This window comes from Leucoraja erinacea, chromosome 21, assembly GCF_028641065.1.
Source record: "Leucoraja erinacea ecotype New England chromosome 21, Leri_hhj_1, whole genome shotgun sequence".
In the NCBI taxonomy this organism is placed as follows: domain Eukaryota; kingdom Metazoa; phylum Chordata; class Chondrichthyes; order Rajiformes; family Rajidae; genus Leucoraja; species Leucoraja erinaceus.
The window spans coordinates 11,099,721-11,118,807 of record NC_073397.1 but is presented as its reverse complement, the minus strand read 5'-3'; the positions used below and the strand labels follow the sequence as shown (position 1 = coordinate 11,118,807).

Below are 19,087 nucleotides of genomic sequence, written 5' to 3'. Positions count from 1 at the left end.
CAGTATTATCCGATTTAGGTTTCTTCAGTCTGAAGAAAGATCTCAACCCAAAACGTCACCCATCCCTCCTCTCCAGAGATGCTGCCTGTCCCGCTGAGTTACTCCAGCTTTTTGTGTCTGTCTTCAGTTTAAAGCAGCATCTGCAGTTCCTTCCTACATATTATCTGACGTGATTGGATAGCACACTGCAGCATGGTAAACGTGACAATTACAAACCTAAACTTAAATAGTGGTCCCCAAAATCATTTTCCTCATTTTCAAAAGGCATCTGGCAATGCTTGGAAAACACGGCTAAATTGAGGAGAGATTGTAATAAAAGCTTGAGCTGGCATGTTGCATGGAAATCTGATCTGATAACCTGAGGTTATGAAGACTGAAGAAAGCAAGGCAAATGTCCAGTTTATGAGCAATGGCCCCAGGAGACTGGTTGGATACCGCGCTGCACATAATATTTGCTAATGATTGAATAAGGTTACTGTAACCCAATTGCACAATTAGGTATGCGATAAATGTAACATAGAAGAAATTCCACATTGTACACATGGAAATAAACACAATACACTGAGCCAAGACAGATTACAGGCCCACCACTGATTTTCCAGCACCCTTGGTTCCAGAGCCTTGCTTGTATTGCCCGTTTTGCTGGCAAACATAGTTCATGGCGTTGGTGAGTAACTGGGCCACAAAGTCGTCCATGGGATCGGATTTGCCAGCTACGGCTGGGCTGGAGTTCCAGAGACCCGGCCGCAGGGGGCAAAGTTCAACCCGCTGATTGGCCCGGAAGTCCTGATGCCGTCAAGATCGACAGCCTCACCCAGTCTAGGGGCCAAATTTTCGGTGGGATTTTAAGTGGACTCTCATAGTTTTGTCTGGGTTAGAGGAGGTGCCAGGCCACTGGCTGCTGGAAAATCAGTGGAGGATCTGTACCAAAGGAGAGCCTTGTTGTTGGAGGGGAGGAAGGTTGAAGCAAAATAATTTTCTTTGAAGATACTGAGGGAGCAGTATCATTGGCATATTATAAGTAAAAGTTCAAGAGAATGTCCAATCTACTCCATCTTCCCTCCACAATCTCTGCAACTTAAAACGTTTCCATCTGTATCCCAAGTCACAAGTTATAGGAGTAGAATTAGGCCCATCAAGTCCAATCATGGTTGATCTCTGCCTCCTAATCCCATTTTCCTGCCTTCTCCCCACTCCCCTTTGAAACCTGTTCTAATCAAGAAATTGTCTATATCTACCTTACAAATATCCATTGTCTTGGCCTCTGCAGCCCCCTGTGGCAATAAATTCCACAGATTAACTAACCTCTGACTAAATAAGTTCCTGCTCCCTTTCTAAAAGAGCACCCTATAATTTTGAGGCTACGACCAGCGGAAACATCCTTTCCATATCATTGAGTAACTTGCAGGTGGGGGGTGGGGGTTGCGCAATTGGACTGCTATAACCAAAATCTGCTATATAGAGGTACGTTATTGTGAGGATTTACTGTACTGACAAAGCATTTTTGACCTGAAACATCAACCCTATTTCCATTCCCACAGTTGCTGCCTGACCTGCTGAGTGTTTCCAACATTTTTTGTTATTTTGGATTTCTAGCATCTGCAGTTAATACTTGGAAACATTAATTAAAGATGTTAATAGAATGGTGTGCTATCCCAGCCCAGAATGAACCAAGGTTCATACTCGGGCACAGTGCCGATATAGTTTGTAGCTTCTAAAGTTACAACTGTTGAACCAGGGGCTAATAGTTATTCCATTGCATTCAATAAGATTTGAGTCATAAAACACTTGGAAAATGTTTGTCTGTTCCTCCATGCATCTCACTCTCTGACGCACACACAAACTGCACAGTGATGCAAAGTGTGTGCAGAACTGATTCCAGATCCAACCCACCTGTATCACTACCCCCGTTCCCTTCGCCAACTCCCCCTGGCCTCTCAATTCTGCCTCTCCTTCACTTCATTCACTCGCTCTGTAACGCAGGAACCACTGGGACAGATTCATGGTTCACTTTCTGTTTTAGTATTAGAGATACAGTGCAGAACCAGGCCCTTCGGCCCACCGAGTCCGGACCGACCAGTGATCCGCCTGCACACTAACCTAAACACACTGAGGACATTTTACAAAAGCCAATTAGCCTACAAACGTGTACCTTTTTGGAGTGTGGGAGGAAACCGGAGCTCCCGGAGAAAACCCACGTCGTCACGAGGAGAACGAACAAACTCTATACACACAGCACCCTAGTCAGGATCAAACCTGGGTGTCGGACGCTGTAAGGCGGTAACACCTTCACGGCGCCACCGTACTACCCGTGCCTGATGATTTGGAGCCTCTGGGTGGAAATGTATTCTCACCCAATGTCCATTTAAGGGAGCAAAGAGTTCCCAAGTTACAGGGTTTACGAGCCAACATTGAGTAACTCTGCCTGCCATTGACCTAGGGTTGCCAACTGTCCTGTATTAGCCGGGACATCCCGTATATTGGGATAAATTGGTTTGTCCTGTACGGGACCAATCTTATCCCGTATTTGACTGCTACTACTCGGGTCGAGGGGACAGTCGGGTCGGAGCGCTGCGTCCGGCCCCGCCTCACCCGTCCCGACGTAGTGCAGCCCATGGAGTGCAGCAGCAGCGCCTCCCCAGAGGCCCCGTCGGTCGGCAGCCTGGCCAGCTGTCCGACCTTCGGACCTTCGCTTACCGCCGACACCACCACCCCTCCTTCTCATGGCCGACCATTGGTTCACGAGTTGGATGGGGTGCCGGACTTTGCTTGCGGCGTCGTGCGGAAAGTCTGTTGCCCGGCCAAAACTCCCCAGCTGGCCCACCGGCTGGGCTTTGTGTGCGGTCCAGCACCCGGGCCAACTCATCATTCAGCCAGTCACGGCCGAGTCTGTCAACGAACTGCCATCGTGAATTTGTCCCTTATTTTGACCTTTTGTCCCTTATTTGGGAGTGAGAAAGTTGGCAACCCTACATTGACCACCAGATTCTTCTGGAATGCTTAGGATCCCTGTGCCTCCCTAACTGTAAGCTGTCAAAGTGCATGTTTTATTAGAAGACTGGTTTAAATGACACCATGTAATCAGACAGAATCTTGGCAAATCTGCACTTAGTCAGGGGCACACATTGTCTTGTAATTAACCAGGTTAGAAACCTCACTGCTCAGGCTTAAATACAGGAATCTGGTTTCGGAGTTAGAGGGCATTGACCGAGTTGTAACAGCACTCTGCTCTTTACTGAAATGTATTTATCGACGTCCCACACTAACCGCTAAACCCCAAGATAAAGAAGCCTTTTTAACGATACCTTTATACGAGTAATCTTTACAATATATTGTAGTATTTTAAATGTAGTATTGTAGTATTTTAAATTAGGCATTTTCAAAAGAATCCTCTTGGACAGCAAGGATAAGGAGTTCTTTATTTAAACAGTAGATAAACTAAGAAATTAAAAGTCTCCTTTTGTTATCTTGTAGAGCTTTTTTACTTCATTGATTTCTTCACGAGAATAAACAAATCCTTACATCTCCACAGTTTAGTTTATGCATCCTCTGCTCCGATGAACCCACACGTCAGTTGGAAGCCTCGGCCTGATGTGAAATAGCACATTGACTTAATTATACTTTGCTGCCCGTCACTTGAATACATCAGAAGCAGAGTTCAAGCTCAAATGCTCTCAAGCTCAAATGCCACTAGTTTAATTAGTGGCAAAACCAAATTAGTTTTGTTCAGTGGTCTCATCCTGACTGGAACTTGTTAACCTGGTCATGTAATGGCACTGTTACTAACTCAACCGCAAATAGATTCTGCTTGTGCGTCACGGTGGTGCAGCGGTAGAGTTGCTGCCTTACAGCACCAAAGACCCCGGTTCGATCCTGACTACGGGTGCTGTGTGTATGGAGTTTGTACGTTCTCCGCATGACCGTGTGGGTTTTCACCGGGTGCTCTGGTTTCCTCCCACACTCTAGAGACATCCAGGTTTGTAGGTTATTTGGCTTCAGTAAAAAAAATTGTAAATTGTCCCTAATGTGTAGGATATTGGTTGATTGCTGATCAGCGCGGATTTGTTGAGCCGAAAGACCTGATTTTGCACTGTATCTCAAAACTAAGGCCCACTTTTTAAAATTTGTCAGGTTACAAAGAATGATCCCCAAACGATTCTACACAGGATGTCGAAGGAAATACCTTCAAAGTAAATGGTGAAGCCCTAGGGACTGCATAGAGCAGAGGGATCTTGGAGTATAAATACATAGTTCCCTTAAAGTGTCGTCACAGGTAGATTAGATGATGAAGAAGGCTTTTAGCACGTTGGCCTTCATCGCTCAAGGAATAAAGTATAAAAGTTGGAGTGCTACAATTGTACAAGACACTGGTGAGGCCACACATGGAGTATTGTGTTAGTTTTGGTCACCCTGCTATGGGAAATATGCCATTTAGATGGAGAGAGAGCAGAGATGATGTCCAAAGATGTTACCATGACAGGAGGGCCTGAGCAATGGGAAGACGTTGGGCAGGTCAGGACTTTGTTCCTTGGAGCACTGGAGATGAAGGGGTGAGGGGAGATATGGTAGAGGCGTATAAAATCATGAGGGGAAAAGATAAGACCTTTTTTCCAGCATAAAGGAATCGAGAACTAGAGGGCATAGGTTTACGATGAAAGTGGAAAGATATAACATTAACCTGAGGAGCACCCTTTTCACCAAGAAGGTGGTGGGTACATGGTATAAACTGCCAGTGGAAGGAGTTGATGAGCGATAAGAGGCCAAACACAGGCAAATTAGACTAGCTTATATTTGGCATCTCAGCCAGCATGGACAAGTTAAACCAGAGAGATTGTTTTCATGCTATATGACTGCAAGTGATAAATTAAATAAAATATTGGAATTAAATTTGGAATGCAATTGTCCAAGCCACATATGCAAATGTTAAGACTTAAACCCTTTTATTGAAATTGCTAAACAATGCCTTGTAATTAAATCCAGATGATGTTCTTGTTAGAATAACGCTCTGCTTTGCATTCAGTCTAGCCTGAAATTAGTGAGAGTGGGAGCCAGCGGGCTATTCAGGTATTGATACCCAAGCGATAATTACCAACACTACTTGAAAAATCACATCTGCTATCCTTTGAAAAAATGGCTGGGTTACACTACTGAATGCTGTAGACAAGCAAACAGATGTTACCCAGAGGAAAGAAAATACATCAGGTACTTTGCTTGCTCCGAGTATCTGGCTGAATGTGTGCACTAGTTTGATCAGGTCTTAAATACCATACTACTAGGCAGATGCTTTGAAGAAGGCAAGCAGTTTAAGTGAGCTGGTCAGAAAAGGACAAAGGACATGTATTGTCACATACACCAATTGGTGCAGTGAAATTTGAGTTACCATGCAGCACCCAAATAAGATAAACACAACACTCTAGAATTTAACATAAAACATAAAAACATCCCCCACTGAGTTCGATCCTGATCATGGCCGCTGTTCGTATGGAGTTTGTACATTCTCCCTGTGACCATATGGGTTATCTCCGGGTGCTCCGGTTTCCTCCCACACTGCAAAGACGTGCAGGTTTGTGGGTTAATTGGCCGCGGTAAAAATTGTAAATTGTCCCTGGTGTATGATGGTGCTGGTGTACGGGGTGATCGCTGGTCGGCGTGGGCTGAAGGGCCTGTTTCCATGCTGTATCTCTGCACTAAATAATATAGAAGCCACAAGTGTGGTGCCTGCCATATTGGTACAGGCATTATGGTCCCATGCTTGATGCAGACATCAATCCCTTTGCCTGTACAATAAAAAAACTAAGTGTCTATATGAAACTGCATGGCAATGCATAGTTAGTGCATGCAACTCACTGATCCTGTTCAACTGTGCCACAGCCCTGTGCTCTACCTGGTACAATGGTGTCCAGTGTAATAGAAGTATCTTCTCTGGAGAAGTCTTCAATAAATTTGACTCTTCTTACTAACCGAATAGTGAAAGGCCTGGATAGAGTGGATGTGGAGAGGATGCTTCCACTAGTGGGACCAGAGGCCATAGCCACAGAATAAAAGGACGTACTTTCAGAAAGGAGATGAGGAGGAATTTCTTTAGTCAGAGGGTGGTGAATCTGTGGAATTCATTGCCATTGACAGCTGTGGAGGCCAAGTCAAAAAAATTCCAACGATTCCTCACTCTGCCTCAATCCAGACTTATGTTCATGAATTATAGCAGCAGAATTAGGCCATTTGGCCCATCAAGTCCACTCTGCCATTCAATCGTGGCTACTCTATCCTTCCCTCTCAAGCCCATTCTCCATACACTTGACACCCTTACAAATCAAGAATCCATCCATCCCCACATTAAAGATGTGTAAGAAAGAACTGCAGATGCTGGTTTAAATCGAAGGTGGACACAAAATGCTGGAGTAACTCAGCGGGTGAGGCAGCATCTCTGGAGAGAAGGAACGGGTGACGTTTCGGGCTGAGACCCCTCTTGTGACATTAAACAATAGCGGAAATAGATTCTCTTCATCTACCCAAAGAATGTCCCTTGGTCGATCTCACCATTCCAGGCTTCATGCTCTGAAACTTTGTGCTTGGGTCAACGTCTTTGGTTTTCAATTAACGGAATCTTGTGCGAAATTTAAATCCAGGCCACAGAGAGGAATGCTGCTTTTTAAAAGCCGACATTCCAAGCATGTAGCTATTGACCTGATGATACACAGGATGCCAGATAAACTCTCCAACATTGCCAGAATTAAAAACACACACTCTCAAAAGACATATGGACATTCTTTTGAGCCTTTTCTCCATTCCTATCCCGGCAAGGGATTATGGACAATGAATCAAAGTTTCAACTGCCAGCCACCAGCTGGCAGCATGATAGCGCAGCGGTAGAGTTGCTGCCTTACAGCGCCAGAGACCCGGGTTCGATCCTGACTATGGGTGCTGTCTGTAAGGTGTTTATACATTCTCCCCGTGACCATGTGGGTTTTCCCCGAGTGCTCCGGTTTTCTCCCACATGCCAAAGGCGCACAGGCTTGTCTAATTATAGGCTAATTACAGGCTAATTGGCATCAATAAAAATTGTAAATTATCCTTGATGTGTAGGATGGGGCTAGTGTACGGGGATCGCTGACTCGGTGGGCCGAAGGGCCTGTTTCTGTGCTGCATTTCAAAAACTAAACAAAACGAAACCAAACTCACTGCAAGGCTTTGGATCAGGCATTTCTTCATCTCATCTCACTGCAGGTTTCCACGGCTTAAAACTATAATGAGCGCGATCTGCAAATAACTCTTACATGACAGGGCGGCACAGTGGTAGAGTTGATGCCTGATAGCGCCAGAGAACCGGGTTCGATCCTGACTATGGGTATTGACTGTATGGAGTTTGCATGTTCTCCCTGTGACCACGTGAGTTCTCTCCGGGTGTTCCGGTTTCCTCCCACAATCCAAAGACAAACAGGTTTGTAGGTTAATTAGCTTTGGTAAAATTGTAAATTCTCCCTGTAGGATGGTGCTGGTGTACCTCTGATCAGTGCGGATGCGGTGGCCCATAGGACCCGTTTCTGTACTGTATCTCTAAAGCCTAAAGACTAATATTTGGTTAACCTCAAACTAATCTATACAGCTTTGATTAATCACATGTAGCCCCCAAAATTAATTTCCTTTAACGTGCGAGGGAGTTTGGTTCTCAGACAGCAGACGTCTGTTCTGGATGTCAGCACTTACAGTACATGATCTCCAGCACCAGCCACAGTGTAAATACTTCACTGGACAATGTCATCCAACTCAAGGTCTCTGTCATTCAGTTCCCATTTGCAGCAGGGGAAGGACAGCCAGTCATGTAATCTAGTGATTAATATACAGACTCATCAGGGAAAATTGTATCTGCCACTGTATACAATCACGGATACACACAGCAAGTTCCCTAAACCACACAAACAATCTTTAATCTGTAGCATATCTTCCCTTCCTGTATTACATTGAGAGTGATCATACCCCACTTCCTCAATGAATCAACGATTACATGGCAGCTTCAGTCAACAACTGCACTGATCCACCAAAACCCTTCCACACAAGCCTGGCATAATAATCACTAGCATGTCTGAATGAGTCAATGACCAGTAAATGTACCAAAAACTCGGGATCATCTCTTCAATAACCTTTGGGATCCCACCAATGGGCAGTACGGTGGTGCAGCGCTGGAGATCCAGGTTCAATCCCAACCACGGATGCTGTCTGTACGGAGTTTGTGCATTCTCCCCGTTGGCTGCGTGGGTTCTCTCCGAGATCTTCGGTTTCCTCCCACACTCCAAAAACGTACAGGTATGTAGGTTAATTAGCTTGGTAAATGTAAAAATTGTTAATGTGCGGGGATCGCTGGTCGTCATGGACCCGGTGGGCCGAAGGGCCTGTTTCGTGCTGTATCTCTAAAACAAAAGCATACATGATCTATACACTTGCCTTATGAGTCTGCCCAAATTGCATTGCCTCCTTTAAACTTTACAGTGCAGAATCAGGCCTTTCGGCCCACCGAGTCAGCGCCGACCAGTGATCACCCCGTACACTAGCACTATCTGTAGGGACAATTTTACCAAAACAAATTAACCTACAAACCTCTTCATCACCGTCAACAAGACACTTAATCATCCACTCATAACATCCAGTCAAATTAGAACTATAATCACCTGGCCTATCCTTATAACTCTTTTTGGAAAAAAAGGCACAATGTTCACTGTCCTCCAATCAAGTGACACTTCTATTGTGGTCAGAGAAGTTTTGAAAACTTTAGACAGAGTTCCTATAATCTCCTCCCTTGCCTCTCACAACAACCTGGGAATTACATCAGGCCTTATGGATTTTTCCATCTTTAAGGCCCAATCGCTCAAAACTTCATTTGTAGTGCTAAATTCATCTAAAACTCCACCAACCCTCTCCATCATTCTCCAACTACAGTCCTTCCATGTAGTGAAAACAGATGCAAATGTTCATTTAACACCCCATTAACAACCTCTGCCTCCATACACAAATTGCCACTTTGGTCCCCAATGGACAATTATTTCCCTTGTTATCCTTTTGCTTTTAATATACTTAAAAAAACATTAATATTTTCTTAATTTAGCCCCCCAGTGTCATTCCTTGCCTTCTTTTCATGCCTAATTATTTTAAATATCACCCTATAAATCTTTTATTTAGGGCCTTCCCATTTTCAAAGCTGCCATAAACTATCTTTGTTTTCTTTACCCAACTCTTAATATCCAGCGTTCCCTGGATTTGTTTGCTTTTATTTTACAATAACAGGATAAATTGGCAGAATTTTTTTCTTGAATGATTCTCACTGTAAACTTACCTGCAATACTTTATTGATAGTGACATTGACCCCCAGACAGCTTGGTACTAACTCGAGGAGGCACTCATTTATTCTGAGTTTAACTACCAGAACAAGCTGTTTCTCTCATTAACCAATGACCCCTGCTGGAAAGTATATTTAACCCACACGGGATGTATAATCATCCCACGTGGGATGCAGGCTTCATTTGCTGCCTCCCACTGTTTGAAACAATTGTTCCCACACCAACACGTTGCCACTGACATACCTGAAGGCTTGTGCCTTTCAAGTCAATGTACGTTAACAGCAATCTCTGCTTTCAGAAACGCATAGTTAAACATAGCAGCATGTAACTAATCAAGTTAATAGGTTCAATACTAAAATAAACTAAAACAATCTGTTTTGATGTTAAATCCACAATTTTAGTTTTAAGTTTACAGATACAGCGCAGAAACAGGACCTTCGACCCACCAAGTTCACACCGACCAGCGATCCCTGTACACTAGCATTTTCATACATATATACAAGGGACAATTTTATAATTTTTTTACCGAAGGCAATTAACCTACAATTACCTTCAAAGTACGGGGATCGCTGACTTGGTGGGCCGAAGGGCCTGTTTCTGTGCTGCATTTCAAAAATTAAACAAAACGAAACCAAACTCACTGCAAGGCTTTGGATCAGGCATTTACTCATCTCATCTCACTGCAGGTTTCCACGGCTTAAAACTATAATGAGCGCGATCTGCAAATAACTCTTACATGACAGGGCGGCACAGTGGTAGAGTTGATGCCTGATAACGCCAGAGAACCGGGTTCGATCCTGACTATGGGTATTGACTGGATGGAGTTTGCATGTTCTCCCTGTGACCACGTGAGTTCTCTCCGGGTGTTCCGGTTTCCTCCCACAATCCAAAGACAAACAGGTTTGTAGGTTAATTAGCTTTGGTAAAATTGTAAATTCTCCCTGTAGGATGGTGCTGGTGTACCGGGGCAATCTCTGATTCAGTGCGGATGCGGTGGCCCATAGGACCCGTTTCTGTACTGTATCTCTAAAGCCTAAAGACTAATATTTGGTTAACCTCAAACTAATCTATACAGCTTTGATTAATCACATGTAGCCCCCAAAATTAATTTCCTTTAACGTGCGAGGGAGTTTGGTTCTCAGACAGCAGACGTCTGTTCTGGATGTCAGCACTTACAGTACATGATCTCCAGCACCAGCCACAGTGTAAATACTTCACTGGACAATGTCATCCAACTCAAGGTCTCTGTCATTCAGTTCCCATTTGCAGCAGGGGAAGGACAGCCAGGCATGTAATCTAGTGATTAATATACAGACTCATCAGGGAAAATTGTATCTGCCACTGTATACAATCACGGATACACACAGCAAGTTCCCTAAACCACACAAACAATCTTTAATCTGTAGCATATCTTCCCTTCCTGTATTACATTGAGAGTGATCATACCCCACTTCCTCAATGAATCAACGATTACATGGCAGCTTCAGTCAACAACTGCACTGATCCACCAAAACCCTTCCACACAAGCCTGGCATAATAATCACTAGCATGTCTGAATGAGTCAATGACCAGTAAATGTACCAAAAACTCGGGATCATCTCTTCAATAACCTTTGGGATCCCACCAATGGGCAGTACGGTGGTGCAGCGCTGGAGATCCAGGTTCAATCCCAACCACGGATGCTGTCTGTACGGAGTTTGTGCATTCTCCCCGTTGGCTGCGTGGGTTCTCTCCGAGATCTTCGGTTTCCTCCCACACTCCAAAAACGTACAGGTATGTAGGTTAATTAGCTTGCTAAATGTAAAAATTGTTAATGTGCGGGAATCGCTGGTCGTCATGGACCCGGTGGGCCGAAGGGCCTGTTTCGTGCTGTATCTCTAAAACAAAAACATACATGATCTATACACTTGCCTTACGAGTCTGCCCAAATTGCATTGCCTCCTTTAAACTTTACAGTGCAGAATCAGGCCTTTCGGCCCACCGAGTCAACGCCGACCCGTGATCATCCCGTACGCTAGTACTATCCTACACACTAGGGACAATTTTACCAAAACAAATTAACCTACAAACCTCTTCATCACCATCAACAAGATACTTAATCACCCACTCATAACATCCAGTCAACTTAGAACTATAATCACCTGGCCTATCCTTATAACTCTTTTTGGAAAAAAAGGCACAATGTTCACTGTCCTCCAATCAAATGACACTTCTATTGTGGTCAGAGAAGTTTTGAAAACTTTAGACAGAGTTCCTATAATCTCCTCCCTTGCCTCTCACAACAACCTGGGAATTACATCAGGCCTTATGGATTTTTCCATCTTTAAGGCCCAATCGCTCAAAACTTAATTTGTGGTGCTAAATTCATCTAAAACTCCACCAACCCTCTCCATCATTCTCCAACTACAGTCCTTCCATGTAGTGAAAACAGATGCAAATGTTCATTTAACACCCCATTAACAACCTCTGCCTCCATACACAAATTGCCACTTTGGTCCCCAATGGACAATTATTTCCCTTGTTATCCTTTTGCTTTTAATATACTTAAAAAAACATTAATATTTTCTTAATTTAGCCCCCCAGTGTCATTCCTTGCCTTCTTTTCATGCCTAATTATTTTAAATATCACCCTATAAATCTTTTATTTAGGGCCTTCCCATTTTCAAAGCTGCCATAAACTATCTTTGTTTTCTTTACCCAACTCTTAATATCCAGCGTTCCCTGGATTTGTTTGCTTTTATTTTACAATAACAGGATAAATTGGCACAATTTTTTTCTTGAATGATTCTCACTGTAAACTTACCTGCAACACTTTATTGATAGTGACATTGACCCCCAGACAGCTTGGTACTAACTCGAGGAGGCACTCATTTATTCCTAGTTTAACTACCAGAACAAGCTGTTTCTCTCATTAACCATTGACCCCTGCTGGAAAGTATATTTAACCCACACGGGATGTATAATCATCCCACGTGGGATGCAGGCTTCATTTGCTGCCTCCCACTGTTTGAAACAATTGTTCCCACACCAACACGTTGCCACTGACATACCTGAAGGCTTGTGCCTTTCAAGTCAATGTACGTTAACAGCAATCTCTGCTTTCAGAGACGCATAGTTAAACATAGCAGCATGTAACTAATCAAGTTAATAGGTTCAATACTAAAATAAAGTAAAACAATCTGTTTTGATGTTAAATCCACAATTTTATATTTAAGTTTACAGATACAGATCCTTCGACCCACCAAGTTCGCACCGACCAGTGATCCCTGTACACTAGCATTTTCATACATATATACAAGGGACAATTTTATAATTTTTTTACCGAAGGCAATTAACCTACAATTACCTTCAAACCTGTACATCTTTGGAGTGTGCGAGGAAACCGGAGCACTTGGAGAAAACCCACGCGGTAACGGGGAGAACGTACAAATTCCATACAGACAGCACCCGTAGTCAGGACTGGCGCTGTAAGGCAGTAACTCTACCGCTGCGTCACCTATCTTATTTTCACCAATAAAAATAGAATTCAGGAGCGTAGCTTCCATTTTAAATTGTCATTTCATAATCAAAAGCAAAGCACGCAAACCAAAACTCACCGGAATGGATTAGATGGGTCCTTAGCATCACACACATCAGCATGACCATTACAGACACAACGTCCCCCTATACTGATGTCCTTGATACTGTAGTAATACTGAAAGAGAAGAGCATTTGCCATTTACAGCCTGCACCTTTATAATGTTTTTTTTCATTAAATGTAAAGGAGGTTAACTAACCCCCAAAAAATTCAACCCCCAAATTGATTAGATGGTGTAAAATTCAACTGGAATTATACACCATCTAATCAATTTGTAAAACACTCTTAAGTGCACGTAATCAATTGTGTGCTCCAAAACTCATTATATATGGGCATGTTTGTGAAATCATTTTTCTTCTCTTTCTGGTTGATACTTGCTTTCAATCATTGCCCATCAGTAGTTTGCCCAACTTAGATTAGTTTAATTGAGAGATACAGTGGAAATAGGCCCTTCAGCCCACCGAGTCTGCACCGACCAACTAGTCTGTATACTAGTTCTACCCTACATACTAGGGACAATTTACAGAAGTCTATTAACCTACAAACCTGCACGTCTTTGGAATGTGGGAGGAAACCGGAGCACCCGGAGAAAACCCACACAGTCACGGGGAGAAAATGCAAACTCCATACAGACAGCAACTGTAGTCAGGATCGAACCCGGGTCTCTGGTGCTGTAAGGCAGCAATTCTACCACTGAGCCCCTGTGCTGCCCCAGATTAAACTTGCTTTTAAATCAAAATGCAAGCTTCATCATTGAATACTGGCAGACCATCTAACTACGGTTATTGTATTTGTCCACTATTTATACAAATGTCAAATGTGAACTGCAGCTGCACAAAGAGTAAGCAGCTATTCACATCTCCAGCTGTAGACTGTGATTACAACATCATTACTGGCAGTCCAGTCAAGATCAAGTAACACAGCACAGATTCCGATTCCAAATTTAGGTCCCTACAATACGAGGCCAACTTGTTTACTCCCTTCCCCAGTCAAATTGAAAGGCTTTAGTTGATTGGTATTGGTTTATTATTGTCTTGTATACCAAAAATCTTTATTTTGTAAATCATACCATAGACCAGTACAAATCAAACCAGAGAAGAGGACAACAGGTAGTGCAAAAGAGAACGGAAACAGAATGGGAATAAAGTGTTATAGCTACGGACAAACAAAAAAATGTAAGGGCTGCAACAACGTAGATTGTGATATCGGGAAGACACGGTTAACATATGAGGTCCGTATAAGAGTCTGGTGACGGCAGGAAAGCAGGAGGTCTTGAATCTGGTGGTACGTGATTTCAAGCTTTTGTCTCTTCTGCCTGATGGGGGAAGGGAGAGGAAGGAACGACCAAAGGCCTTGATTATGTTGGCTGCTTTCCCAAGACAGCGTCAAGTGTAAATGGAGTTGGTTGGTGGGGGAGGGTAGGAAGGGGAGCGGGTGGGGAATGGGTGGCTGGTTTGCATGATGGTCTGGGCTACGTCCACAATGTGCAATGTCTTGCAGTCTTGGGAAGAGCAGTTGCCAAACCAAGCTGTATTGGATGCAACCCTTGACCTCGTTACACAGATGCTATCCATTTTAAGTGTTTTATGTTTTTGCCTTGTTTGTTTGAATGAGTCAGTGAAGGTGATTTTCCCTCAATGATGGTGATGGTGATGGTGAGCCCCTAAGGGTACTTCCCCTTCTAGATGACGGCATTTACATACAGATAGACAACCAGCACTTACCCGCCGTGTCACTGTGGGGTCCCTCAAAGCTTTGCCCATCAGATGTCCCAAGAGCGTGTTTGTTCGGAGGAAGCGCAGTCGGATGCTGGTGGCTTTGGTGAAGTCACGGAGGACAGGAGAGTAGGAGAAATTCATGGCTCCAGGTCGTCCATTTACCAAGGAAACCACAACCTACAATTGGAAGCAGAGGAGTTTAGTTTAGAGATACAGCATAGAAACAGGCCCTTCGGCCCACCGAGTCCCTGCCTACCACCAATCACCCGTTCACACCAGATCTACGCTATCCCACTTCTGCATCCAATTCTTGCACATTGGTGACAATTTTACAGAGACCAATTAACCTTACAGTCTTGGACGTCTTTGGAATGTGGGTGGAAAGTGGAGTACCCAGAAATCTGCACGTTCAGAAGGGGAACATGCAAACTCCACACAGAGAGCACTGAGGTCAGGATTAGACCTGGGTGTCTGCAGCTGTGAAGCAGCAGCTCCACCACCCATACTAGTTAAACATTTAAATAAAGTTAAAAGTTACTACTTATAAAATACCCCTACTGTGCCTATAAGATTGAAAGAATGTGCACTTGTTTTCAACAATGTATGGGGATTGAGTTACATAGAAAATAACATCAACTTGCAAGAAAAAAAAATGCTTTTCAATATAAAATGAAGCAATGCATGACCTGGACACCCTTAAAAAATTAGCCAATGAATATTTAAGTATCTAATCTGATACAACCTTACACCATTGTACATTAGCATTGTCTCATCAGCCAAACTGAACATTGTAATCAAAATATTGTAAAATGTGATCTCATTACATAAAATATTTCTAGTTTAGAGAAGTAAAACCTATATGCAGGGTCTTGTTGTTAATTAGTTTAGTTTAGATGAGTTTAACATTGTCACGTGTGCAGAGGTACAGTGAAAAGCTTTTTTGTTTCATGCCATCAAGTCAATGAAAAGATGATACATGATTACAATGAAGCCGTCCAGAATGTACTGATACCGGATAAGGGAATAACGTTTAGTGCAAGATAAAGTCCAGTAAAAAGTCCCATTGAAGATAGTCCGAGGATCTCCAATGAGGTCGATGCTAGCTCAGGACTGCATTCTGGTTGTTGTTAGGATGGTTCAGTTGCCCGATGAAAGCTGGGAAGAAACTGTTCGGAATCTGGAATAAAACCACAAGGTGTGGCACGTGTGCACAAGTTGGGCCGAAGGACCTGTTTGCACACTGTATCACTCTATGGCAGGCGCTTTGGAAATGGAGAGACGGAGAGGGAATTGAAATTGTTAAGGAAAACAGGGACCTCCATGTCCCGTTCATGATGAGATCCCGTAGCATTTACAGCCAAAGAGCACTTTTGAAGCACATTGACTGGGATTATGTGAGGAAAAGTGTTAAACATTTGAAGAAACTATCATCTTGCCTGATGGGAGAGGGGAGAAGAGGGAGTGACCAGAGTGAGATTGGTCCTGTATTATGCTGCTGGCCATGCCAAAGCAGCATTAAGTGTAGGTCGAGACAATAAAAGGGAGGTTGGTTTGCGTGACACACCGTTCTGCAATTTCCTGTTGTCCACTCACCTCTCCATTTTCCAGAGGCACAATACGTGAATATTCAGTAGTACAGATAGCATCATTATCATCAATAATACGTTCCACAGTCTTTGGTCCAAACTTCTCAATGCAATCTCTTTTGGAGGCTGGAGAGAGAAGAGAAAAAAAATTACACAACACTTGGTTTTAATAAAACAACCATTTCTATCTATCCATTTTTGAAGTGGCCATGAAGCTATCAATGACAAAAAGAATAGGAAAGGATTTCCAGCCAAGTAATGTGTAAGAAGGAACTGCAGATGCTGGTTTAAACCGAAGATAGACACGAAAATCTGGTGTAACAGCAGGACAGGCAGCATCTCCAGAGAGAAGGAATGGGTGACGTGAAGACCCTTCTTCAGACTGGTTAGGAATAAGGGAAACAAGCCCTTGACCAGTCTTAAGAAGGGTGTCGACCCGAAACATCACCTATTCCTTCTCTCCAAAGATGCTGCCTGTCCCACTGAGTTACTCCAACTTTTCGTGTCTATCTCCAGCCAAGTAATAATGGACAAGGTGTGGCAGGTGCGCGCACGTTGGGCCAGTTTCCACACTGTATCACTCTATGACTCTATGATCAGGTGCCTTGGAAATTGAGAGATGGAGAGGGGATTGAAATTGTAAAGGAAAACAGGGACTTCCATGTCCCGTTCATGAGATCCCGTAGCATTTACGGTCAAAGAGCACTTTTGAGGCACTAATGTGAGGAAAAGTGTTGAACACGGCCCAGTCTACAGGTACTGTCGACCCCTCCATCGAAGGGATCTATAAGAGTTGCTGCCTGAAAATCAGCATCATTGGAGACTCACACCACACGGGCCACCCTCTCATTTCACTCCTGCCAAGATATAGGAGCCTGAAAACTGTAATGCCCAAGATCGAGTTACAGGCTACTAAACACTAAACCCTCCAAATAGGCTCTAAACCATATAGGCTTGGGGGCAATATTTTTCACTTTGCACCATTATTCTTTTTTATTTGTCTGCTTTTTTATTTTTATATATATTGAACTTTTTTTGTGTGGTTTATTCCAAGTTTTACAGAGCACTATGTTTCCATATCTTGAAGATGTTTCCATATCTGTTGTGCTGCTGCAAGTAAGAATTTAATTATTCTATTTCAAAACATATGACAATGACATGACCTATGTAGTTTAGTTGAGAAATACAGTGTGGAAACAGGTCCTTCGTCCACCAAGTCTGCACTGACCATTGATCCCTGCACATTAACACAACCCTACACACCAAGTACAATTTACAATCTTTGGAGTGTGGCGGTCAGGAGCACCCGGAGAAAACCTACATGGTCACGGGGAGAACATACAATCTCTGTATAATCCCTTGGTCAGGATCAAACCCAGGTCTCTAGCGCTGTAAGACTGCAACTCTACCACTGCACCACTGTGACACCCTAACATTTGTAATATTATCTTAATCCCTTTATATCACGTACTGGCCAAGGGTTGAGGGCAGGTCACCTCACATCCCCTACAGGGTGTATGTGTTGCCAAGAGGTTGCAAGAGCAGAACAGTGAAGGAGGAATCCTAACCACCCAGGGGCCAGGTGGTAAATGACGACTGGATTGAATCCGGTACCATTACATTTTTATCAACTTCTAATTCTAAATTAACAATTGCGCTCCATTCCAGCCCAATTGCCGATGGCTTCAGCCAAGACACTTCGGATGGATCTGCATTGTTGCAATGGGTGCTGTGCAAGGATGTTACGACGCCCGGATTCATGCAAAGATTCATGCGGAACAATGCTCAGAAGAAGCATTTACCAGAGCATTGGTGAATTTTGAATATTGCAGGAAAACTGCAATCAATGTTGGCAAAATGAATGTCAGTTTAAAATTATCTTGGCAGTAAATGGATTTTTTAAGCTTTGTGATTACACTGCAGCTTTATAACGGTCAACTCTTGTAACCTCTGGCCCACGTAGGAAACCTGAACGGAAACCTCTGGAGTATTTGCACCCCACCCAAGGTTTCCGTGCAGTTCCCGGAGGTTGCAGGTGGTTGCCGGAGGTTGCAGGTAGTGGAAGCGGGTAGGGAGACTGGCAAAAACCTCCGGGAACCGCACGGAAACCTTGGGTGGGGCGCAAAGTCTCCAGAGGTTTCCGTTCAGGTTTCCTAAGTGGGCAGGGGCATTAAATATACCTACTGCAGATTTCTATTGTTGAGGGGATGTAATATAGACATCCATAAACGTGAATTAAAGGGATTAAGATAACATTATAAATTGACAACGTTTTTGCCTTTATCTCAAAGTACAGTTCCCTCTGTTCCTTCATTCCAAGCTTGTGTAGTTTTATCATTTGGAAGCGGCCCCTCCTCAGTCCTCACCTGCTGGTGACTTACAATAACCATTGTATGTTCTGCTGGGTTATCTGCAATTATAAAACCAGTGAGGGGAGCTAAAGTTGCAGGTGACATGTGGGAGTGAAAGGCAACATTTAATTATCGCAGAACTGAAGGAGCGGGCAACGCACAGTTTTTTATCACAACAGGCAAGGGCTTTGAACAACATCCAAACCTCTGAGAGGGCTTACTGTACAAAGACAGCCTGTGGGAGGATTTTATGCAACCGGAATGAAAACTAATCCGTCTCTGCTTTAGTTGATAAACAGCAGTTTCTTTTCATACAAATGTTTTTGGTAATTGTGTCATCTTATCTTCTCAACGAAATAAAAGGAATCCCTGATGCTCTGGAAATACTACATGAACAGGATACTCAAGGTTCTCCATCTCCGGAAACCAGAAGCAAAGTGTAATTAGTCCTCTCCCAGGGCAGCAGCCCCTTGGGTTCAAGAGTGAAAAGTCAAAGAGTGTTTTATTGTCATATGTCCCAGATAGA

The 19,087-nt window shown here is 43.5% G+C and overlaps 1 protein-coding gene across 1 annotated transcript in view; it reads right to left on the bottom strand.

Annotated features, from left to right (window-relative positions):
- Positions 1-19,087, bottom strand: part of lama5 (laminin, alpha 5) — a 265,684-nt gene that overhangs the window by 167,038 nt on the left and 79,559 nt on the right. Inside the window, exons 4-6 of the mRNA XM_055652107.1 lie at positions 16,218-16,336; positions 14,631-14,801; positions 12,926-13,023 (exon numbers count right to left, since the gene is read on the bottom strand). Coding sequence (XP_055508082.1) covers positions 12,926-13,023; positions 14,631-14,801; positions 16,218-16,336 — 388 coding nt within the window. The remainder of the gene's footprint in view (positions 1-12,925; positions 13,024-14,630; positions 14,802-16,217; positions 16,337-19,087) is intronic.